Raw genomic sequence first — 22747 nt, 5'->3', positions numbered from 1 at the left:
TATATTTGCATTCTAGCAATCGCAGTGTAACCTAAATATTTGAATTAACAATGTTTTACATTTGCCAGTGACGGTAAACTGCTTCAAGGGATCCCTTGACATTTTCAAATGTAGTTTGTTATTTCTCTAAGTGGTACATAAAGGTTTCACAGTGGCACTCTGGATTACACAAAAACCTTGTTAACATTGTTACCTTACAAGCAGTGGCTTGTACCTTACAAGCCACTGATTTTAATGAAGAATTTGTAACAACGCTTACATAATCTAGAAACCTTTAATCCCCCCCAAAATTTGACAGGTGCCATGTTAAACCCAATGTGGCAGACTAAAATAAAACCTAATGAATGTAGCATTGATAATAGAACAGCTCTTACTGAGGTCCCTTTGTTGATTACATCTATTTTTCTGTCAGTCAGTTGTGCCCTCATTAAAATTAGTAAACATTGTGACCCAGTGGGTTACAACGAAACCTGTCACAAAACGCTGCAACAGCTGTTCACCTTGGGCCTGTGCTAAATGCTCTGTCAACACGATGCTTAAGTCCCTTTTATGTAAGAGCATTCTGTCAGAGGAAGAGACAGAGAGAGAGAAAGAGAAGGAGAGAGAGTCCTCCAGGAAAAAAACAAGGAGAAAAGGGGTGAGAGAGCGGGCGAGAGAGAGCGAGAGAGAGAGAGAGCGAGGGGGGTGGGGGGGTGGGTGATGTGGGAGTCAGGTTGAGATGAGATGTCAACATGCCAACAGCAATCTTCCCTGAATAGTGTACGCTTAGCCATACTGTATGCAGTACACTCAAGTTAATAATGATTAGCTTCTGCGTGACAAATACATTCATTGTATTCTAAGCATATACATATCAACCTGGCCCTAAGAGGAACAAAAGAACAGCCTCATTATGTTTACAGTCATCTGCCTCCATCTCCTTTCTCCCTCCCCCCATTTTCTCTCGTTGTCTTTCTGTCTCTTTCTCTCCTCATTCTCCCCAGCTACTCATCCTGTCTCTCTCCTTTTGCATAAAATCCTCAGGGCTGCATTCACATTTAATTCACAGAGGTCCCGGGGGCGAACTGAAGCAGGTTTTAGACACAACTGCCAATCCACTTATCCACCCACCTATCTGCTGGCTGCAAAGACTGACTATGCCATGGAAATACACATTTTCTCCATCGGCTGTGTGGTTTCAATGGCTGAATGTGCTGCACAGCTCTGCTCTATACTGAAATCAGCCAGATGATGCAAAAGCTCTGGAATTTAACACTGAGTTATATTTGGTTGCGCATCGCGTCATGCGCCCTAATTAGTAGATCTACAAACTCACAACGCGATCAGATTGCAAGTAAGTATAAATCAAGCTTTGCAATTTGCAGATATTGCTGACAAATTGCTGAAAAAATTATCAATGAGGTTTTGAAGCATGGAAATATAAGGTGATATAAAAGCAGAGTATATGGTACAGAAGGTAATGAGATAATGGCGATTCACACATGAATTGGATATTCTCCGTTTCAGTCTGTTCCAAGCGATGTATCAGCAACACTTGTGGATAGGCTTATTTGTTTGCAACATCGATACATTTCCATGAGGCGGAAACAGATAGTACGTCACATACCAGCTGAGACATGTGTAGCATGTCCTTACCCCTCTCTGCCTTCAATTTCCTATCTCTCTACTATCCTATCATAATAAAGAAGGAAACAAAACAAAACAAAAACACTTAAAACACAAATCCATAGCAGCTTTGGCTGTGTAACAGGGCTTCATCTTATGCCACTACTCTTATGTGACTATCATTGTTTTCATTTGGAATGTAAAAAATATATTGGCTTCAAGGAATCTCCCCACACTTTGAATGCATATAACACAAAAGGTGATTTTTGTCAAATCTGACTCATTCTTGTACAACAGGTCACAAATGCAGTTTTAATAAAATCAACCACTAATGAGAATGACCTGAAACCTTCAATCTTTAGGCTGTCTAAGGTACAAGACGGATAAAGGTTTGCTCTGTTGGGACTGGTACTATTTCAAAAATGAAGATTCCCTTTCATACGGTTGATGCATAATGGGTGCCGGGTAAATAAAACCAGAACATGTAATTGATAGAAGCAGAACCACACACTGTCTGTAATGCACCAACATTGTAGGTCTCATCCAAATGTTCTATTTTGACACAAATAGGCCAGACAGGAGGCGGGCTTCACAGTGAAGGGTCCCTTTGTACACTCTCGGATTTAAATGAACTCTCGGATTTTACAATGTGTATCACTCACCCGCTGAGCACTACTATGAAGTCCATCACATTCCAGCCGTTCCTCAGGTACGAGCCTTTATGGAACACAAACCCCAGGGCCAACAGTTTTATCCCTGCTTCAAAGCAGAAGATTCCAATGAAATATGGCTCTGTCTTCTCCTGCAGGATGACATGCACATGAACACATTAATAGTTTGGAGTTTTATCTGCTGAACTGGTCATTCAACATACATACATACATTTATGGCCAATACACAGCAAAGCCCCCAGTGTTGTAAAAATGTACACTTACAAGTAAATCTTTACGCTCTCATATTAATTTAGGACTGAGGGATTTGCTGTATACACAGCATACTGTATGTGTAAAGCTTTATACTTCATCATATGACAGTGTCGCATGCTGAAAATAGTGTATCTACAAGCTTACAACACGTTGGATTGCAATGCGTTGCGAGCTTGTAGATCGACCTTTTGGGAATGTGACACTGTCGTACGACAAAGTAGCCTGTAAATCCGCTGTAAGGAATGTAGATGAGACAGACTGGGTGCTCACCAATCTCTTGGCCATGGGTGTTTTATCCTCTCCGGGGAGGTGCTGCTCCAGGGCCAGGACAACGCAGTTTGCTGTGATGGTGGCCAGGATCATGTATTCAAACGGTGTATGGGCCACAAAGTTAAGGAAAGCACTTTTGTCAAAGGGCAAAACACACACTTCCCGTGGAAAAAACATGAGGACATAATTACGTGAGAACATTATTTTTGAAAGATGCCCAGACCTAGAGAACTGATTATGATGATTGATTACTAACATGGTGGAATGAGTAGAGAAGGAAATAACGTATGCTTATGCTTGTGTTTTTTGTAGTTTTCATTTGTGTCTAAAAAATCACACCAAATCTCTGTGTGATAATGCAGGATTTTTTTTTACATTAACCATTTTTACATTAACCACCTTGCATCCCTATTCTGAGGGGAACATTAGCCGAAAATAGCAGATCATGATGTCTGAAACACATTAACATGAATCCAACATATTACTGTAATCAAAAAACATTAATTTACACAACACTGAAGTCTATGAAGCTATCTATGAAATCCATTGAAAACGTTTAATGTGCAACACAATTGTATACAATATGTAGAGGGGGGGGTCCCTGCTTCATCTCTCTCTCAGCTAAGGGGTCCTTGGGCTGAAAAATGTTGAAGACCCCTGCTGTGAAGTGTGTATGATTTATATTAATTCTTCGCGCAATGGAAGCATGAGGAAACAAGGAAACAGAAAGACAATTAGATGGATGGATGATTTAAGCGATGGGAGAATTATGGAATGGCTTGTATTTCCTGGCATTGGAAGCAATCTGTTGGAGGGAAAGCAGTATCCATGGCAACCTTGGCTTTTAAAAGTGCTTTATATAAGAATATGAGAGTGGTGGAGTGAGGGAGTGATTGTGTGTGTGAAGGAGTGAGGGAGTGACAAAGTGAGGGAGTGGTGATGTAGTGCTGGAGTGATATATTGGAGTGAAGGAGTGAGAGAGTGATATAATGGGGTGAGGGAGTGATGGGGTGAAAGAGTGATGAGTGAGAGTACTGGAGTGATGTACAGTAGTGATGGAGTGCTTGTACCATAATGCAGACCTATTTATGCACACACGCACGCACGCACGCACGCACGCACGCACGCACGCACGCACACACACACACACACACACACACACACACACACACACACACACACACACACACACACACACACACACACACAACTTCTCACCCAGTACTTGTTGTTTGTCTTGTTTAATGTTTGGGTATTATTGTTCAACTCACTTACTTGTTTTAATTTTTATTTTAGGTGAGAACTTTGTATAAGCCCTATAGGGGCTTACACCTGTACTTATTTCTAACCCTTTTTATAGTGCAAATACATTTTAAAAAAAGGGAGTGAGGGTCTGATAGGTGATGGCGTGATGGAGTGAATGAGTAAAGGAGTAGAGTAATGGAGTGAGGAGTGACAGAGTATAGGGGGGTGAGGGAGTAATGGAGCAATGGAGTGATGTAATGAGAGAGTGAGGGAGAGATGGAGTGAAGGAGTGATGCAGTGTTCTAAAGTCACTTTCATATTTGGGACATGTTTAGTAGGAGATGATTTCTCAAACTTGTATAATTAAAAACATGACTGGATTCCAGTGTGTGTGTGTGTGTGTGTGTGTGTGTGTGTGTGTGTGTGTGTGTGTGTGTGTGTGTGTGTGTGTGTGTGTGTGTGTGTGTGTGTGTGTGTGTGTGTGTGTGTGTGTACATGTATATACTGTACATATATACATGTATATACCGTACATAGTATGTGTGTGTATGTGCCTCCTCAATCATCTAAAGGCCTATAAGGCCATTTCTCCTTCATTATTAATTTTCTCGCCTTGAGTGAAAATGGTGTCACTAACTCAAATAGGACAGCTGAGATAGAGCATCTGGAGCTCACAGTGACTGAGACTGCCAAAATCAGATTGAAACATAGGAAACAATTTTTTTTTAAAGTTGTTTCAAAACAGTACCAAAGATAAACACAAACACATGATTTGGTACCACCATTACCATCATCTATGAGTTTGTTAGAATTTTCTCAGCAGGTTGTCCCATTTTGCAGAGACCAGGTGACTCAGACAGAAAGTATGTTGACATGCCATGCTTCTGAACCCACAATGTGCCTCAGCTCACTGCTGCAAAATCACACAACCCTGCTTGTGTGATGCTAGTGTCTGTCAGTGGTCAGCTCATCTTTACCATTTGCCTAACCCCCTAACGGCCACAGAGCCTGTGGGTGACATATCATTGAAATTATGAATTATTATGGATTTTGCTATACAACCCAAAAGGAAACCTTAACATGTACATGTTCCACTCTCTTCATTGGCTTCCGGTTGCTGCTCGCACCCAGTGCAAAACACTGATGCTGGCCTACAAAGCAACCAAAGGCATGGCAACCTTCAAGACAACCTACAACCCTTACAACCCTTCCCGCTCAACTTAGATCAGTTAATAATGGCATGCTGTCCGAGCCTTCCCTAAACACCCTGGACAACGGTCCACTCTTCTCCCTCCTGGCTCCCAAACTCTGGAATAAACTCCCCTTTGCAGTCAAAACTGCAGACTTGGGTGGTAATTTCTACAGCGGAAAGCAACAAGCAGATAGTCTATTTTGTACTAACACCTACTCATGGCCAGGTTCATATTCCAATGAGCTCTGAGGCAGCATAGATGTGCCTACATCCCACCCACACAGCAACCAGATCGCCACATGCTAACCTCCTGCCTTACACTAAAGCATAAACTGCAGCAAGCCCACAAAGTCATAAGAAAAGAAATGTTTGAGTTATGCTGCCTTGACTCATTCTTTTGTTACTTTACAGTATTCAACCAGTATGCCATAGGTATGGTACTGTATATATCAAAGAGTTATGTTCTCCCTGAACTAATGCCCTAAAAGTATAGAATAATATGCAAATAAGCAAGTGCCGGGAATGTGGATAGCAACACCAATATATTTTACAGTAGACCTACTTATAATAAAAAAAAAACTTAAATGACCCTGAACTCAGGAGAAGTTCTATGGGATCCTTTTCTGATGCCAGGTGTTACAAAAGGACCAAATTATCACTTCTATTTATCAGTGGTGGAAAAAGTAGTCAGATGTTTTACTTAAGTAAAAGTATCAATACTGCAATATAGAAATAGGCTACTCCATTACAAGTAAAAGTCCGGAATTCAAAATTTACTTAAGTAAAAGTGCAAAAGTATTGGTATGAAAATGCACTTAAAGTACCCAAAGTAAAAGTACTAAAATGTTTGAAAATAGCCGATCTACAAGCCGATCTTGAAAATAGCCAATCAACAAGCTCACAATGCATTGCGACGCGTTGTGAGCTTGTAGATCGGCTATTTTCAAATAGCCTATGTATAAAATAGGGCTAAAGTGGTTAATGTATGTTTTTAATAAAATAATGTATAACTGCAAAGTAACTAGTAACTGAAGTTTTCAAATAATTGTAGTGGAGTAAAAGTACAATATTTGCCTCCGAGATGTAGTGGAGTAGAAGTAAAAGTATAGACAATTGGAAATACTCCAGATAAGTAAAATATCCTCAAAAGTGTACTTGAGTACAGTACTTAAGTAAATGTACTTAATTACTTTCCACTGCTATTTATTAAGGAATGTAAATACAGCCCAGAGATCAAGTGAAAATCTTTGAATTACAGCAGCCATTACCCGGGAGCTGTCCGTGGTGCTAGTCTGTCAGGGGATTTCCTAACAGCAGTATCTACAGTATACAGTAGTATCTAGTAGTAGTACAAGGGATGAACATATATTCACACAGATTAACCAGGATAAATGCCAACTGCTTTTAACTTGTATAGGCCAGTGGTTCTCAACCTGTGGGTCGGGACCCCCCACATGATTTTGGGGGGGTCCCCATGATGACAGTGAAGAAGAACTTTTAAGACCTTTTGATACCTCAAAAAAAGAAAGAAAAGACAAAGACCATTACTGCATCAAACGTAATCAACAAACTATACTATAAAAACTGGTCAAACATTGGCCAAATTATCAAATAATATAAGAAAGAGGCAAACATTGCCTCACAACGCCTCACATTGCGAGGCCTTGCGAGCTTGTAGATCAGCTATTTTCACAATATTTATCTGTGGAACCTAGCCAAACAAAATCTAATGGCTCAACTCCTACATTTCAAGTGCTTGTCAGGGTGGGGGGTCCCCAGTTCAAATATGATTATTTTGGGGGGTCACGGCCTCCTGTACAGCCTACATACACATTATGTGGAAAGGATATGGCCACTCGATGAATCTCCTCGCACATTTCCTAATGATGTTGTTCTCCGCAAATATGAAGAGCGACCTGTTGACGGTGAGACAGTTCTGTCGGTGAACGACGGGGTTGTACATGGCCATGGTTCGAGCCCTCTGCGCCTTGGCTTGTATCAAGGACCCGGCGGCTTCCGCGTCCTGGCCGTCTCCACCGCGCTCCGCATCCCCGTCTCCGGAGTCCATCGTGCTGCTCGGAGCGAGCTCGTCTCCGAAACGAGCCATTCTAGAAGAAAATCGGGTTTAGGATGACAGCACTGGTTCAATGTTTTTAATCCGCCACGAAAGGAGGCGAATGGTGAAAAATCTGACGCGCTGAGAAGAATAAAACATCCACTTTTCAGCAATCCAGCCAACCTGTTTGAATGCAAATACGATTCCCCAAAGTTGCGGTGGCGTATAAATCCGTATCCGTCAGGAACCACATGTATAATAGGCTACAATCAATTGTTGTACCAAAGGACATATGAAACATCCATCTACCTCTGAGGATTCGGCTGCACAGACTATCTCTTTCATTCCATCTGTTCGGACTGGGAGAGCCGCCGCGCGCAGAGCTCTCGGCAAGTTTTAATGTATGCGCATCACGACCACCAGATGCACGGTGAAATATCCATCGAGTTTATCCAACAATTTCCTTGCGAGGTCTGCATAAAATTATTTAAAAATAAAAAATCAGTCGGCACTCGGTAGCATGAGAGCTAAAACTGCAAAAAAAACCGCTGTTCATAAAAAAAAAAACACTATCCGAAGTCTTCGCAAACTTTAGTGGACAGGACGCAGGAAACAGGAAGATCACGTTGAAAGAATGAGCCCAATTTAATTAATTAATTTTCACACCAACAATCTAAAGTGTGAGGCAGGCGAATAGCTTGCATGGAATAGGCCTACTGTCATCTTTCAATGTTATCACCTTGCTGAAAATTAGGCAGCACATAACGCCAACTAGTAGGCACAGTTGAGGCAGCAGCAGCACCCTCCCACGTGGTGTTTCACGATGGCTGTTTGAAAATGTAGGGCTAGGGGAACATAGCCTATAGGCCTGTGTATATTTTAAGAACACATCAAATTTAAAAGAAAAAATCCCCCCAAAGTTTGGTCTCTGAATAAGCCTAGCATAGGCTATGTTATTAAAAATCTATTATGTAGGCCTACTTGAACCATGGATGGAAGTCAACGAGAGAGAGAGCGATGTAAAAATGCATTAAACTACAGACAGGGGTAACATGCCTCAGGAAATGTTATAACAATTCCCATGACCAAGGTATATTACTTAATCTAATGTCCTCATAACACATGGACCACAGTTTGATACTATGGATGGACTACTGTTATTAGTGAAGACAGACAGCCATGGTACTATTAAAATATTCTAAAACTGGGTCATTGTGCTAATATTGGAGTAAAAGTCAGAAGTAAAAATAGGCCATGAAACAGATCTAAGGGCTGCTCCCTTTTTGAGAGAGAGAGAGAGAGAGAGAGAGAGAGAGAGAGAGAGAGAGAGAGAGAGAGAGAGAGAGAGAGAGAGAGAGAGAGAGACACACACACACACACACACACACACACACACACACACACACACACACACACACACACACACACACACACACACACACACACACACACACACACACAGACAGACAGACAGACAGACAGACAGACAGACAGACAGACAGACAGACAGACAGACAGACAGACAGACAGACAGACAGACAGACAGACAGACAGACAGACAGACAGACAGACAGACAGACAGACAGACAGGAAGGGTTTCACACACTCAAGGTGAGCAAGACCTCATTAGGGAACTGGACTTCCTCTCTCCATCTGCTGCCTTCTTCCCCTTAGAGCAGACAGAGGTCTATATACTGTATATCCTCAGATTTCCACTTTAGACCCAACGGTGAGCATCACAGAAAATCATATTTTTTGACTGATGTAAAATACAAAAACTTGTAGCAACAAACCAACCAGTTTATCCTATGTTGTGTAACGTCTACTATCAATAATATACTGAATATATATATTTTGTCGCACAGCGTATAGTGCATATAGTGAAACTACAAGCTCATAATTCATCAAAGAATTTGGCTTATTTTTAATATAAGTATAAGCATATACAGTACCAAAGTATATGGCTGCAGCTCTGTGAATGTCTAGCTGTGTACTACACAATGAGGGCATCTCCAAAATACCACAGATGAGTATTTTGAAATCAGCCAAGAGATTAAGGTGAGGCTGACACTACGTAAACAAGAAAACAATCACCTGGAAGAAAAAGTCAATTTAATGTGAATAAGTGAGCATGCTGAGCCTCCAAACTTCACGCTCTGATTCTGTTCCCTCCCCCTCCTACTCTTTGTGTAACAAACCCCTGTATCAGTTTATGTAATACGACCGGAACAATGACCTGATGCTATATATAACACATTGGTCATCTGCATCATACATTTGGACATAATGGTATGTAGTCATCATGAGTCATGACCATGAGTACATTGTTCTGATTATTGGTGCACTGCAGGTAAACTGATGACAGGGTTAGTATTATGCTTACATGAACGATTTTTCTTTCATAAGCTCTGTGTTGTATCGTTCACTTGTTTCCACTGAACAAGTGTTTGTTTCCACTGAACACAAGCCCCTCCAGAGAGAGATCTATGATGGTTGTCCAGTGAAAAAAAATGTCAATTTCTACATCACATTACATTCTCTCTCTCTCTCTCTCTCTCTCTCTCTCTCTCTCTCTCTCTCTCTCTCTCTCTCTCTCTCTCTCTCTCTCTCTCTCTCTCTCTCTCTCAACAGTTGTTTCCATAGCGACATAGCATTGCATTTCTGCTCTGTTCTTTTCATTTCATTTTGCCAACAAAAGTCATGTTGCACAACAGAGCATCCTCTTCTTCCTACAGCAGAAAGATGACTTCCCACACACACACACACACACACACACACACACACACACACACACACACACACGCACACACACACACACACACACACACACACACACATGCGTGCGCACACGCTCTCTCTCTCTCTCTCTCTCACTCACACACACACACACACACACTCACACACACACACACACACACACACACACACACACACACACACACACACACACACACACACACACACACACACACACACACACACACACACACACACACACACACCTCCCCCTACCTCAGGGTAACTGTGCTCCTAGCACACTGTGTCAAGGATTCACTCTGTGTGAATAAAGGCTGCAAATGGACAATTTCAAGGAACAAGTTGCAGGAATCCAGCGTTATTTCCAGCCATCTCTGCTTCAGCATATTGTACTGTACATCTACTACCAGAGTAGTGCAGATGTACGCTAGTCCATTTCAAAGCAATCACTGCAATGATGATTACAGGTTTTTGTAATGACATTACAGTATGTTCAGCTCTCCATGCAGCCTACTCAGATGGCAGCGTGACATGTTTGGATGGTCTATCAGAGGGTAAAATGTAGGAAAAGCCAATCAAAGTATGATACAATCTCCTCCTACCAATTTAAAATTAAGCATTTAACAAGTTACCTGGAATAAGGCAAACTCAGCCGGAGGGGTCAGGCCTAATTACTTTGTCGTACGATGCATCACTTTATATTTTATAGTTGAAAACCAGTTATCTTTGGATAAGTGATGTGGTCATACAACAAAGTATACATTTGTCTCAAAGGGTTATTGTGGTTTTAAGTAAAATGCCTGTTTCTGATGCCATAAATGACACAAAGAGATGACAACCTTTCCCTCAAGGTAATATGGAGCATGCAGCGTTCTCAGTCCAGAAAGGCATACTGTATCAGAAATACAGTAGAATACTGGCGAAGCAGAGTTATGGGTGACATGTTCTGTGAGTTAAAGCTTTAATGGGTGTACTTATCACCATAACTCAAAAAGAGCATTTATGTAATTGCCGACAGGCTTTCACCCCATTGATTGGAGTGGTTTTAAGTGGTTTTTATCTTACTCTCTGTTCCCTAGCAACAGACACACCGAGTTATGTCAGTTTGAGCCGACTAACAACTAACATTTACATACATCATGGTGATTTTGATAACCCTACATTTTACTAAAATAAGCAATAGCTATATGAAATTATAGATGTGCCTTCTTCAATACTTTGTGTTAGCCAAGCAATGCTGAAATTAACCTCAAAGGCTGCAAAGCAAGCATTTCTTAAACTCAACAGTAATGTTATATAATACTGTAATACTACACAAACTACACTAGCTTTTAATGTTTTGTCAGTATAACAAAATTCCATTTCCATATCATACCGGCATGCATAATACATGTTGAGCAATGAGCATCATTCAAGCCAAAGCAACACATGGCCTTTTGTATAGCTGAAGAAGGTCTTCACATTTAGATTGTTCTGTGTTATTTGACTGATTACTGTAGTTTGATTCTGTAGCATCCCCTAATGGACATATGGACTCAATACATGTTTTAATGAAAAATCCTGTTTCTAGGCTTTCTGATGGCCAAGCTCATTCATCAACCACTACTGTACTTCATAGACAGAGGCACCACCAACCGATCTTTCTTTTTCGATGTAACGTGTGCTGAATGAGTCGCTGGAGATGTGCATGAGTATGGAAGCGGAACATACAGTAAGACAGCATGTACAGCGTTACTGTATAAGTGTGTGTGTGTGTGTGTGTGTGTGTGTGTGTGTGTGTGTGTGTGTGTGTGTGTGTGTGTGTGTGTGTGTGTGTGTGTGTGTGTGTGTGTGTGTGTGTGTGTGTGTGTGTGTGTGTGTGTGTGTGTGTATGTGTGTGTGACTGTACAGACTGTATGTGTGCATATGTAAGAGTAACAGGTAAGAGGAGAGAGAAGCGAAGAGAGAGGAACAATACATCAATCAAGAGAAGAGTGGAGAGTGTGGAGGTACACTAGGAGAAGATGGACAGGGGTGTAAGCAGTGAAGAGTAGGGGGTGGGGGGACTACAGTGATGGAGTGCCACTCCACATTCAAGTGATGGTAACCGGATAATCAGAGCGATGTGGCTCCAGGGTTCAAAGTTCCACATGCAAGTGTACTTAGCGTCACCATTAATAATGCGTATCAGCATGACTGATCAGCGAACACACCAACGCATGCATAAAACAACAACAAGAAATACCATAGTCAAAGCAACTGGTAGGTAACATCAATTTAAAGCAGTGGGAATTTCTTTAGTTGCCAGTTCAGTGCAATTATTAAAACTAAACCACGCCTTCTTCACATTTACCCATGGACAAGAATTAAGCCTCCACCGTCCTGTTTGTACTTACTCCCACTCTTTCCTCCGGGCCTGTGGAGTGCACAGGATCTTGTGGGCCTGATGGGCCATGCACACATCCTTCTGGTCCACGAGTCCCCCCCGTCGCCTGCTGTGCATGCTGTGGGGGCTCACGGAGGCCGAGCTTGGCGCAGAAGAGCCGTCGTCCCTTCCATAGTGCAAATCAAAGCTAGCAGCCCTGGGTGGCAGTGCCAGGTACTCGTCTAGAGCACGAGGGACCTGCAAGGAGTTGGAACGAGACCCTTGGGCCAGGCCATGACGTGCAGTGGAGCTGGGAGTCGGCCAGGCCTCGGGCTCAGGGAGGGACAGGGAGGAACGGACGTGGATTTGTCCAGCTGCCCCCCTTGGACCGGACCTGCCTGAGTTGCAAGGGTCAGTTGTGAGAGAGAGAGATTGGTCTGAACTGGTGAGCATCTCTGCAGAGTTTGGCTGCTGGAGAGGGTGAATAGTTTGGTAGGTGCCAGGTTCACCATAATGCTGTGAGGGGTAAAGAGAAACACTCAATTAATTACTGTAAAAATAAAATGGCTGTTTTTCCCCCATCGCTCAGACATCCGTTGACCTTCAATCCAAAACAAAGGATGACAGGGGAACGTTTTGCCTCCAATCAGCCTCTGCTTTTGGGGTTACTGACAGAAAATATATGGTCAAATGTCTCCACTATAATAGGGAAATGAACCTTTGTAGTCGCACGGGGGATGTTACGTTTCAGCTCAACCCAGCTGATGTCTGTTCAGATGGTTATGATGAGCGCTCAGGGAGGAGCAGTTAGGGCTTAGGGGTTGCAGTATGTGTCTTGCTCAGGGACACTTAGACACATAGCCAGGGCTGGGAGGCAAACCGGGGACCTTCTGTTTCCCCAGACAGCCTCTCTATCCATTCAGCTATGGTGCCCCTCAATTCACTATTTGAATGTACAGTATGAGTTTACGAGTTTATGAGTTTATGAGTTTATTAGGATCCCCATTAGCTGGTGCATAACAACAGCTAATCTTCCTGGGGTCCACAATTAACATAAAACATGACATTCGACAGTACATTACAGGACAATGATACAAATAGTGTACAGCGTCAATTTTCCTTCAAACAGTGACTTTCATATCAACCATCACATACAGCTTATTTTCTGATTCCCCATTTCCTTGGAAAGAAAAATTAAAAGAAAACAATAATACTAATAGTAATTTTACAGATGTCTCCCTTTGCTTCTTTTAAAGTAAAAACAAACTAAACAAATACAATCCTAATCATAACTGTGAAAGGATGCGTGTGTGTCTGTGTTAGCGATAAAAGTAGAATAAAGTAGAATAAAATAGAATAAAAACCCTATATGAATGGGTATGCTGCTGTATGTTTACCATAACCTGTCTGCTGCTTGTGTAATTACAATCTTTGGGCTTCTAGATGCCTCTTCAATCGTCTTTTGAAGCTTGCTTTAGTTTTTTCTTTAGAAATCTGATCTGGCAGTGTGTTCCATGCAGCCATGGCTCTATACAGCACTGTGCTCTTCATAGACTCTGTTTTGGCTTTAGGGATTTGATAGCAACCTCTTGTGACATGTCTCGTCTTATACGTATGGATTTTAGAGCTAGGTGTAAGTTGCTTATATAGACAGGTTGGATGTTTCAGCTCATTTATGTTTCTCAAAAAGACAATGAGTGATACCATCAGCCTCTCCGTGACTATTGTCCAGGAGAGCTTGACATGTATTTTGTTTACATTATGCCTTGGTGTACACCAAGGGCAAGCTGAGCTGCTCTGTTTTGAACTAGTTGCAGCTTTCCCAGGTCCCTCTTGTTTGCCCCTGACCAGATCATTGAGCAGTAGTCCAGTTGTGAAAGGACTAGAGTCTCAATGACTTGTTTTGTCAGTTCCGGTGGTAAAAACACTGAGCACCTCTTGATGACAGATATATTCCTCCCCATCTTTGCCACCACTGAATCTATGTGTCTCGTCCATGATAAATTGTTCACTAGGATGAGTCCCAGGAGCTTTGTTTCCTCCACCTGCTCAACCTCTACATTATTCAGCATCAGATTCACCTGCGGTTTAGACCTTAGTACGTAATTTGTGCCAAATACAATACTTTTCGTTTTTTGAATGTTGAGCACTAATTTGTTGCTGGTCACCCATTCCATTACTGTTTTCAGTTCTTTGTTAAAAATCTCAGTTATCTCACCGATTGTGGCCTGTGTATATATTGTCGTGTCATCCGAGTACATAGAGACTTGTGCTTTTTCAAGAGCTAATGGAAAATCATTTGTAAAGATTGAAAAGAGTAAAGGACCTAGTGAACTTCCTTGTGGAATTCCACTCTCAACACATCTAGCACTAGAGATACTGCCATTAAAGTATACACTCTGAGTTCTGTTATATAGATAGCTTTCTAGCCATGATATCGCCTTTGGGGCAAAACCATAGCACTCCAATTTGTCGAGTAAAATTCTATGGTCTATCAAATCAAAGGCAGCGCTATAGTCTAATAGTACTGCTCCCACCATTTTCTTCACATCAATCTCTTTCATCCATTGATCTGTCATTTGTGTCAGTGCTGTGGCTGTTGAGTGACCTTCTCTATACGCATGTTGATACTCACTCATCAGACTGTTAACAGAAAAAAATGTATTTGATTGAATATACATTTTTCTAGTAGTTTGTTTAGAACTGGTGACAGGCTTATTGGTCTGCTGTTAAAGCCATTTTTTGGGAGTGGAATAACTTTGTCTACTTTCCAGATGTGCGGGCATGTACCTTCCAGACTCATGTTAAAAATATGACAGATAGGTGCAGCAATGAACTTGGCTACATTCTTTAATAGCTGACCGTCTAAGTTATCAATACCTGGTGGTTTATCATTATTGATTGCCAACAATAACTTTTCCACCTCTTCTGTCCTAACTTTACCCAGCTCAAAGGTGCACATTTTATTTTTCATAATACGTTCTCTAATATTAACATAGGACGACTCGCAGCTAGATTTTGGCATTCCCTGCCTTAGCTTCTCCACTTTATCGATGAAATAATTATTAAAATAATTGGCAATATCTAGTGGTCTAGTGATGTATGCCAAGTATCTGGCCGTCCATCTCGAGCAGCTGAGTAACTGTTATTCTATCAACAGTTGTATGCTGTAGCTATTTTGGTTCCCCTGCTAAGTGCTAACTAGCCCATACCAAATGGAGGGAATCCGAGAATTACAAGAGAAGAGATGTTGAATGGAGGATGGATTGACAGATTCACAGAATATACATGAATTAATTAAAAAAAAAACATTTTGCTGGTTGATAGTTCAGTTTATGTTCAAAGTGAAACTCAACTTTAAAGCTGTCTTAATGATGTTCTTGATGACTGCCCTTGTCAGCAGCATTTTTTTCAATAGAAGAAGCACACCTTTTTGTGGATGTACAAAACAAAATAAAAAACTGCATATTTGTGATGGCACCACCTGACACCTATATGGATTTAACTGACAGATCAATCTGTTCCTCATTTTTTTGGCATGTATTGTTAGCAAATTCTTGAATACAGCAGCTAATATGAGTTTTTGTCTGTGTGTGTGTGTGTGTGGTGGTGGGGGGTTTGACAAGGCTGCAAAGCAGGAGTTTAACACAAAGCGGTCTGAAGCAGAGGAAACAAGGCCATTTCCATTGAGCTGGAGCTGAAAGGATGGTGACAGAGAATGGGAGAGCTGAGGCAATGACAGTGACTCACACATCAGCAGCAGGACTCTTAAGACCTGTTCAGAACACAGTATATATGTCTATATCTGCCTTCGCCTACAGGGAAGAGACAGTCTGAAGCAGAGGAAGGCTACGAGGTCAATGCACACATCTTTGTTTGGCAAAATGGCCAATACATTTATGCCACTGATTGGGTACCTCTGGCTTTAGTACAGTGATTTTACATTAGGTGCAATTATATGGCTATATGTATGCCCTATATTATCAGTGGTCAGAAGATATATGTCAGGCACTATGACTATAGGATCCCAGCTTTTGACTGACTGACTTCAGAGGCACTTGAATCAACACACTTGGAAACAACACCATAAAGAAAGGGTAGATTACACTGACATAGGATGGATCCCTGAGTAGGTCACTGCTGTCTACAAAATTAATGACCATGAAGACAGTTCAAAGTGATTATAGGTTGGGATTTGCCTAAATACCTCATTACTAATAGAATTAGACATACAGTATGCAGTTGGGCGTTAGCCTATTCCTTCATTCACAATCCATATTGATTCAAAATTACAGTAACGTTACTGTCCATTGCCAAATAAATATAACATTAATCGAAGTTAACAGGTATCTATTTTCGAATGGATTTCCCCCTCTGTTTTAATGACAACATTATCCTACTGAAACAACAGGGGGAGTAAATAGGACCCCTCACCTAATTTGTGCGTGTCAACCGTCGAGGTGTCTACAAACATGACAAATGCTAATTAATCTAACTCCTATAACTGGTATTTTATTTATTTATTTTTAGCTGTTTGTTTTCCCTAAGAGTTCTGTTTCACCAGCGCCCAACCAATTGAATAACATCCCGATCAGACAAAACAATTACGAAAACAAACCTGCAAAAAAAAAAAGCTCTCTGGGGATCAAAATTAATGGAGCGTAAAGTAAAAACGTCAATTTAGCTAATGAAAGGATGAATCAATTTGTCAATTTTACCTCGGAGTGATGTGCCTTTCTCCATAATTTCGAAATAGAGCCACGGATCAGATGGACAAATTCAGCCTCTCATTCCAAGTTTAGTGATTTGAATGAATTCCTTGAGTGATGATGTGACTGTATGGCTAAATACAGAAGGGTGGCTCTGAGCCAAGGAGTCTAGCGGCGATGAACGTAAATAGACATGGAGAAGAAAAATGATGGAAATAATAATCCCAATCATTTAGAGGCGTGTTGTGACATGAGTAGCTACAGTTAGATATTGGTAAAAAAATAAAGTGGATTACTTTATATCTTTCAACTTCACTTGACAGACAGGTTGTTTTATCCTAATAGCCTCGTGTCGCCAGTCGCCACCACCCAGTAAAGTCTCTCCAGAAGGGCGTGAAGTTCTTGTTCATAATTTATGTGTTTTTTTTTAATCAAATTGATTAATAATGTTCAACACTAGCGTGGGGATTTGACGCCACCGTCAGTAGGGAAATAGTCATTCACCTGAGAAGGCGTAGAAGGAGCATTCTCCTCAGATCTATAGGCTACATTCACCACTAGATGGTGCACTAGGCTACCTGAGACACTGAGGCAGGTAGACTACAGTCAATTCCACTCAATGCCTGGCAGATCATTCAATGACACAAAATAATGTAGGCCAATGGTATTTAAAAATGACCAATAAGCTGAATCTGAATATAGATGTTTAACTTTTTCACAAAAAAACTTTTGTTTTAACCCCAAAAAATCCAGAAGGAGCGAGTGCACTAACTGTCATTTTAGACTAATCAATATGGCTATTTGGTACAATGTCTGACAATTTGGGTGGCACAGACCAGAAAATTATACTTAGCCTACTTTGACAATAGAAATTAAAAACTGTGCTTCAATTTACTTGTTTTTTACTTAATGTGAAAGTTTGAGCAAATGTTATGCAGGAGAAATGCTGATATTAAATTGACAGCATAGGCTTTTGCTTGTCATGCACTGAAACCACTATTAATCCAGATTAAATTATGATTGAATTGACTTGTTCTGATTAGGATCTTTCTCCATTAAAAACATCTCCTTATTATTGTATTTATTCACAGTGCAAACATTCTAACAGCTCAAGTGTTAAACATTCAATTCCCAATGCACTCTTTTTTATTTTATTTAATAATAATAATAATAATAATAATAATAATAATAATAATAATAATAATAATAATAATAATAATAATAATAATAATATTATATTAGAGTAATAGTCAAACAATATTGAATAATAATTATAATAATTATTGTAGTAAAAATTAAAACAATACACTTTACAAGCCAATCTATAATATATTGCATAGAAATATGTAGATATATCTATTGAAGAGAGAAAAAAGGAAGTAAATAAAAACAAAACAAAACATTAACTATCAACTTGAACCTAGATGCCAAGTTCAGATGGCAACTTTCAAAATAAATGCCCAGGTATATTCCTCCCTCTCCCACCCAGACAACAACAAAGGGGGGATGTGGCAGAATGTTATTTATTGATCACAGCTCTGCCAGCTCTTCCAAGCCATATAGTCTGGCCAGCAATCTGGCTGACCTGGGACTGAACCCTGCGATTTGTGCCTGGGTCCTGGACTTCCTGTCTGCTCGACCACAGGTAGTCAGGGTGGGTAGTAGTTACACCTCTCACCAGAGCCCCACACTTGTGTACTGAGCAGTGATGGAAGAAGTACTGATACATCTCTTACTTAAGTAAAAGTATCAATACCACAATGTAGAAATACTCTGTTACAAGTAAAAGTCCGGCATTCATTGTAAGAGTACAAAAATATTGGCATCAAAATATATATATAATATATAAGTACAAAAAAAAAAAAAAAGTACTCATTATGCAGCATGTCCAATTTCACGAGTCGCTCACAACGCGTCGCTTTGCAACACGTGAGCTTGTAGATAGCCTATTTTCAAATAGCCAAAGTATATATAGCACTGAAGTGGTTAATGTATGTTTTGTAATAATAATCAAAATCTACAAAGTAACTAACTAAAGTTTTCAAATAATTGTAGTGGAGTAAAAAGTACAATATTTGCCTTTAGTTGAGTAGAAGTTAAAGTATAGAAAATTTGAAATACTCCAGTAAAGTAAAAAATACCTCAACATTTTACTTAAGTACAGTACTTGAGTAGCCTACATGTACTTAGTTACTTTACACCACTGGTACTGAGCCCCCTGCTGTACTCCCTATACAATTCAATTTCAATTCAAAGGGCTTTATTGGCATGAGAAAACATACGTTTACATTGCCAAAGCAGAAAGCACAATACAACAATACAGCAATACAATCAAAACAAAAAATATGTACATTTGAAAGTCAGAATCTTCAATAGATCAATTTAATATTAAATCCTATACACACTGATGACTGTGTAGCCAGAAACAGCTCCAATGCCATCATCAAGTTTGCTGATGACACAGTGGTGGTGGGCATGATATCAAATGATGGTGAGAGGGCCTACATGGAGGAGGAGGCAGCACTGTCACAGTCATGCCAGGAAAACAGCCTCTTTTAGAACATCAGAAAAATCGAGGAGAGGGCTTTTGTAAGAAACAGCAGAGGTCTTCACACCCCTCTTCATCAATGGGGCACCAGTGGATAGAGTGAGTAACTGCAAGTTAGGTGCACACACATCACAAGGACCTGATCTGGTGGAGAATGCACACTGAGTCTGTAGCAAAGACGGTGACAGAGCGCCAGTGTCACTTCAAACAGTTAAGGAAATTCAAGGTGTCACAGAAAGTCCTGAAGACCTTCTACTCTGCTGCCATCCGCCGTATGGTATGGAAATAGCAGGATCTGTATGGTATGGAAATAGCAGGATCTGTATGGCATGGAAATAGCGGAATCTACAAGTCCTATAGAAGCGTTTGGCTGAGCGTACCACAGGAAGCTCCCTCCCATCCCTGCAGAATCAGAATCAGTTTTTATTGTCACTTCCACAATACACACTAGGCATACAGGGGAGCAAAATATCGTTCTCCACAACTCATGGTGCTTCACATTTAAAAACAATAGACACATTAAAAAGAGGCTTGGTCGTTAAAAAACATTAAAAAGTAGAGAGAGCAGGCAACATTGGTAAAAGAATAAGTGCTGATGCATTCAGTACTATTCAAAGAACTATTCATCTCTCAAGATGTTGGTTTTGGGGGCAATATATGGTGAGCATTCAGAGTTCTGATGGTTTGGGGGAAGAAGCTTTGCAGTTACAACAGCAGGTGCTTGAGTGGATCAAAAAGGATCACAAAAGTCATCACTTCGGTTAAGGACTGTTTGTGACGATGTAATCTGGAAAGCACTTGAGGTGTCTCAAAGCCTGGGGCTCTAGGCTCAGAGAGAGTTTTTTCCCAGTGGCTGTTAAAGCCCAGAACAAGGACATGGCCAATAAACAAAAGAATAACACAAAAAAAGGGGAAATGTAACTTAAAGGCAAAATGTATACAGTATACAAATGCATCTGTCTGTACTTGGTCTTTTGCATATTCTATAAAACCACACTTTAATAGCCCCCACTGCTGCTAACATGATCCCCCTGGGGCCTTTATCTTGATTGTCCTTATTTGTATTCCTTTGCAGTTTGGTTAAAACAAGACGTTTTTTGTTAAACGTTTTTTATAGTAATCATTGCTATAGAGCGTTTGTTCAGTAACAGGGCCTCCCTGTCTCTCCAGCTCTTTCGTAAACAGAAAAATACATTTTCAGGTGGCTCACCTGAGGGGCAGGTTGGGAGGATGATCTCTGTTGATGTCCTACCTACAGGTTGGTCAGGGCGCCTGTTCAGCAGGGAGAGGAACTCGGTGGGATAGCCCTCCTTGTGTGTGATGCCCTCCAGGTGTAACTCCTCACTGTCCTCAGGTGAAAAGAAGCAGCTTGTGACTGGGGACACGTGCTTGTCGACATGACCAACTGTAGGGACTGCAAGTGTATGGGGAAGATGTGGGATTGGCTTAATGACCACACTGTGGGAAATACAATGTTCCAGCACATGTATGTTGTTTTATGTTTAATCATAATTTATTTTATATTTGAGTAATTGTTTATGAAACAATGGGGGTAGGTGTCGTGGGCACCCCGTCCCTGACGTTGCTCAAGAGCTGAGTTTTGGTTAGAGCATTCGACTGCAACCTATTTTTGTATAAATGTCGTCATGGCGCTTCCTTTGAATCTTCAACCCACTGGTCATTACAGTATGATAAGCTTCTGCAGAAGCATCCACTGTGGCATCGTTATTGGCATTGCCCTTGTTTAGCCCATATTCTAAGTGAATAAAGTTATGGACATTTTGAACATCAAATGAATATGAAAAGGTGTAATCATTAGCAAATCATTTGAATCACATGGAGCTACCAGAACCTTATCGTATCTGAGCCCTGTATTTTAAATTAGAATATATTTACTTTAAATTGCACTAGCTCATTGCTCTCATGCAGTTGATTTCCCAAACATTCTAATGTCCCTATTATGGACAGAAAGTTTAAAAAATGTTCGAAGGGCAATAAAATATTTTGCTCTATATTGTGTAGCACCTGTCTATGTTCATTATCAATTATTTTGTTTTCTGTCCCATCATTATTTGGTCAGCCTATATAAGCTATAACCACAGTACTTTTTCAAGCGGCATTTCCAGGCCAAGACCAAGAGTCACATGGGTGCAATTACAAAATTAAAAACAAGGGTTGAATATTCTGTGTGATTAAAATGAATCCATGATAGTTCATATACAGTTAATTAAGGGGTCAGCCATGCTCATCTTAACCAATCCCATTATTCCCTAGGCTGAATTGCAGAGGAGGAAGTGCTTGCAGTTCCTACATAAGACCAGAGCAGAGAAACCATCTGCCACCAGTGACGTTGCATCAACAGTGATGGTAAATAAAGCCATAACCTCATCATGTAGGCCAGTGGTTCTCAAACATTTTTCATGTCAAGGACCCCCGAATTGATATGTATTTGGCTGCAGACCCCCATTTGAAAAGAGAAGATTTGTTTTGTTAAACATTAGCCAAGTTATTCAACGCGCCACGAATTGACACATTGTGAGCTTGTAGATCAGCTATTTCTGAATAGCCAAACTATAAAATAGGGTTAAAGTGGGGTTAAACTGATTTAAATCTCTCAAGACAGATTCTGTTAGCAGAATCTGTCAACACCACTGCCCTAAACATGTAATGTTGTAAACTTGTTAGTAGGAATAAACACAGAAGCACCCGGGAGGAAGTGAACTAAGAAAGGGGAGGAGCCAAACCGAGTTACCGTTTCTATACAAAAAAGGAGGTGGTGCCAAGGCAAAAACAAAGGGGGAGGTTTTTTTTACGGAATGGGTTCCCAGATTGAACTGATTTTGATTCTGTATTTACGCATTTTGCTGGGGACCTCCCCCAAAAACCACACTTTGAGAACCACTGATGTAGGCTACCTGTGGTGGCACTTTTTTTTTTTTTATTCTTCATAGCAGTTAGCAAACTCACTGAAGGGCAATTCTTGCCATTTAGGAGGAACATTCAGTTTGTTTATAGATAGATATGTTTGGACCGAGGCGAATTTTCAGAGTAATTCTGTTTTGTCTAATCAGTGGACTATCAATGGCTGTGACTAC

At 40.7% G+C, this 22747-nt stretch overlaps 1 protein-coding gene across 1 annotated transcript in view; it reads right to left on the bottom strand.

The window, feature by feature from the left end:
• The window catches only part of LOC308093473 (voltage-dependent R-type calcium channel subunit alpha-1E-like), a gene marked incomplete at its 3' end in the record, with an annotated part of 65046 nt that extends 52498 nt beyond the window's left edge, over positions 1–12548 (bottom strand). Inside the window, exons 1-4 of the mRNA XM_080439809.1 lie at positions 12427–12548; positions 7071–7346; positions 2802–2907; positions 2268–2407 (exon numbers count right to left, since the gene is read on the bottom strand). Of these exons, the coding sequence (XP_080295935.1) occupies positions 2268–2407; positions 2802–2907; positions 7071–7346; positions 12427–12533 (629 nt within the window). The 5' untranslated portion in view covers positions 12534–12548. The remainder of the gene's footprint in view (positions 1–2267; positions 2408–2801; positions 2908–7070; positions 7347–12426) is intronic.
• Positions 12549–22747: the final 10199 nt, after the last annotated feature.

Source organism: Gymnoscopelus braueri (assembly GCF_963280865.1).
Source record: "Gymnoscopelus braueri genome assembly, chromosome: 10".
NCBI lineage: Eukaryota > Metazoa > Chordata > Actinopteri > Myctophiformes > Myctophidae > Gymnoscopelus > Gymnoscopelus braueri.
This window is presented reverse-complemented; position numbering and strand designations above follow the sequence as displayed.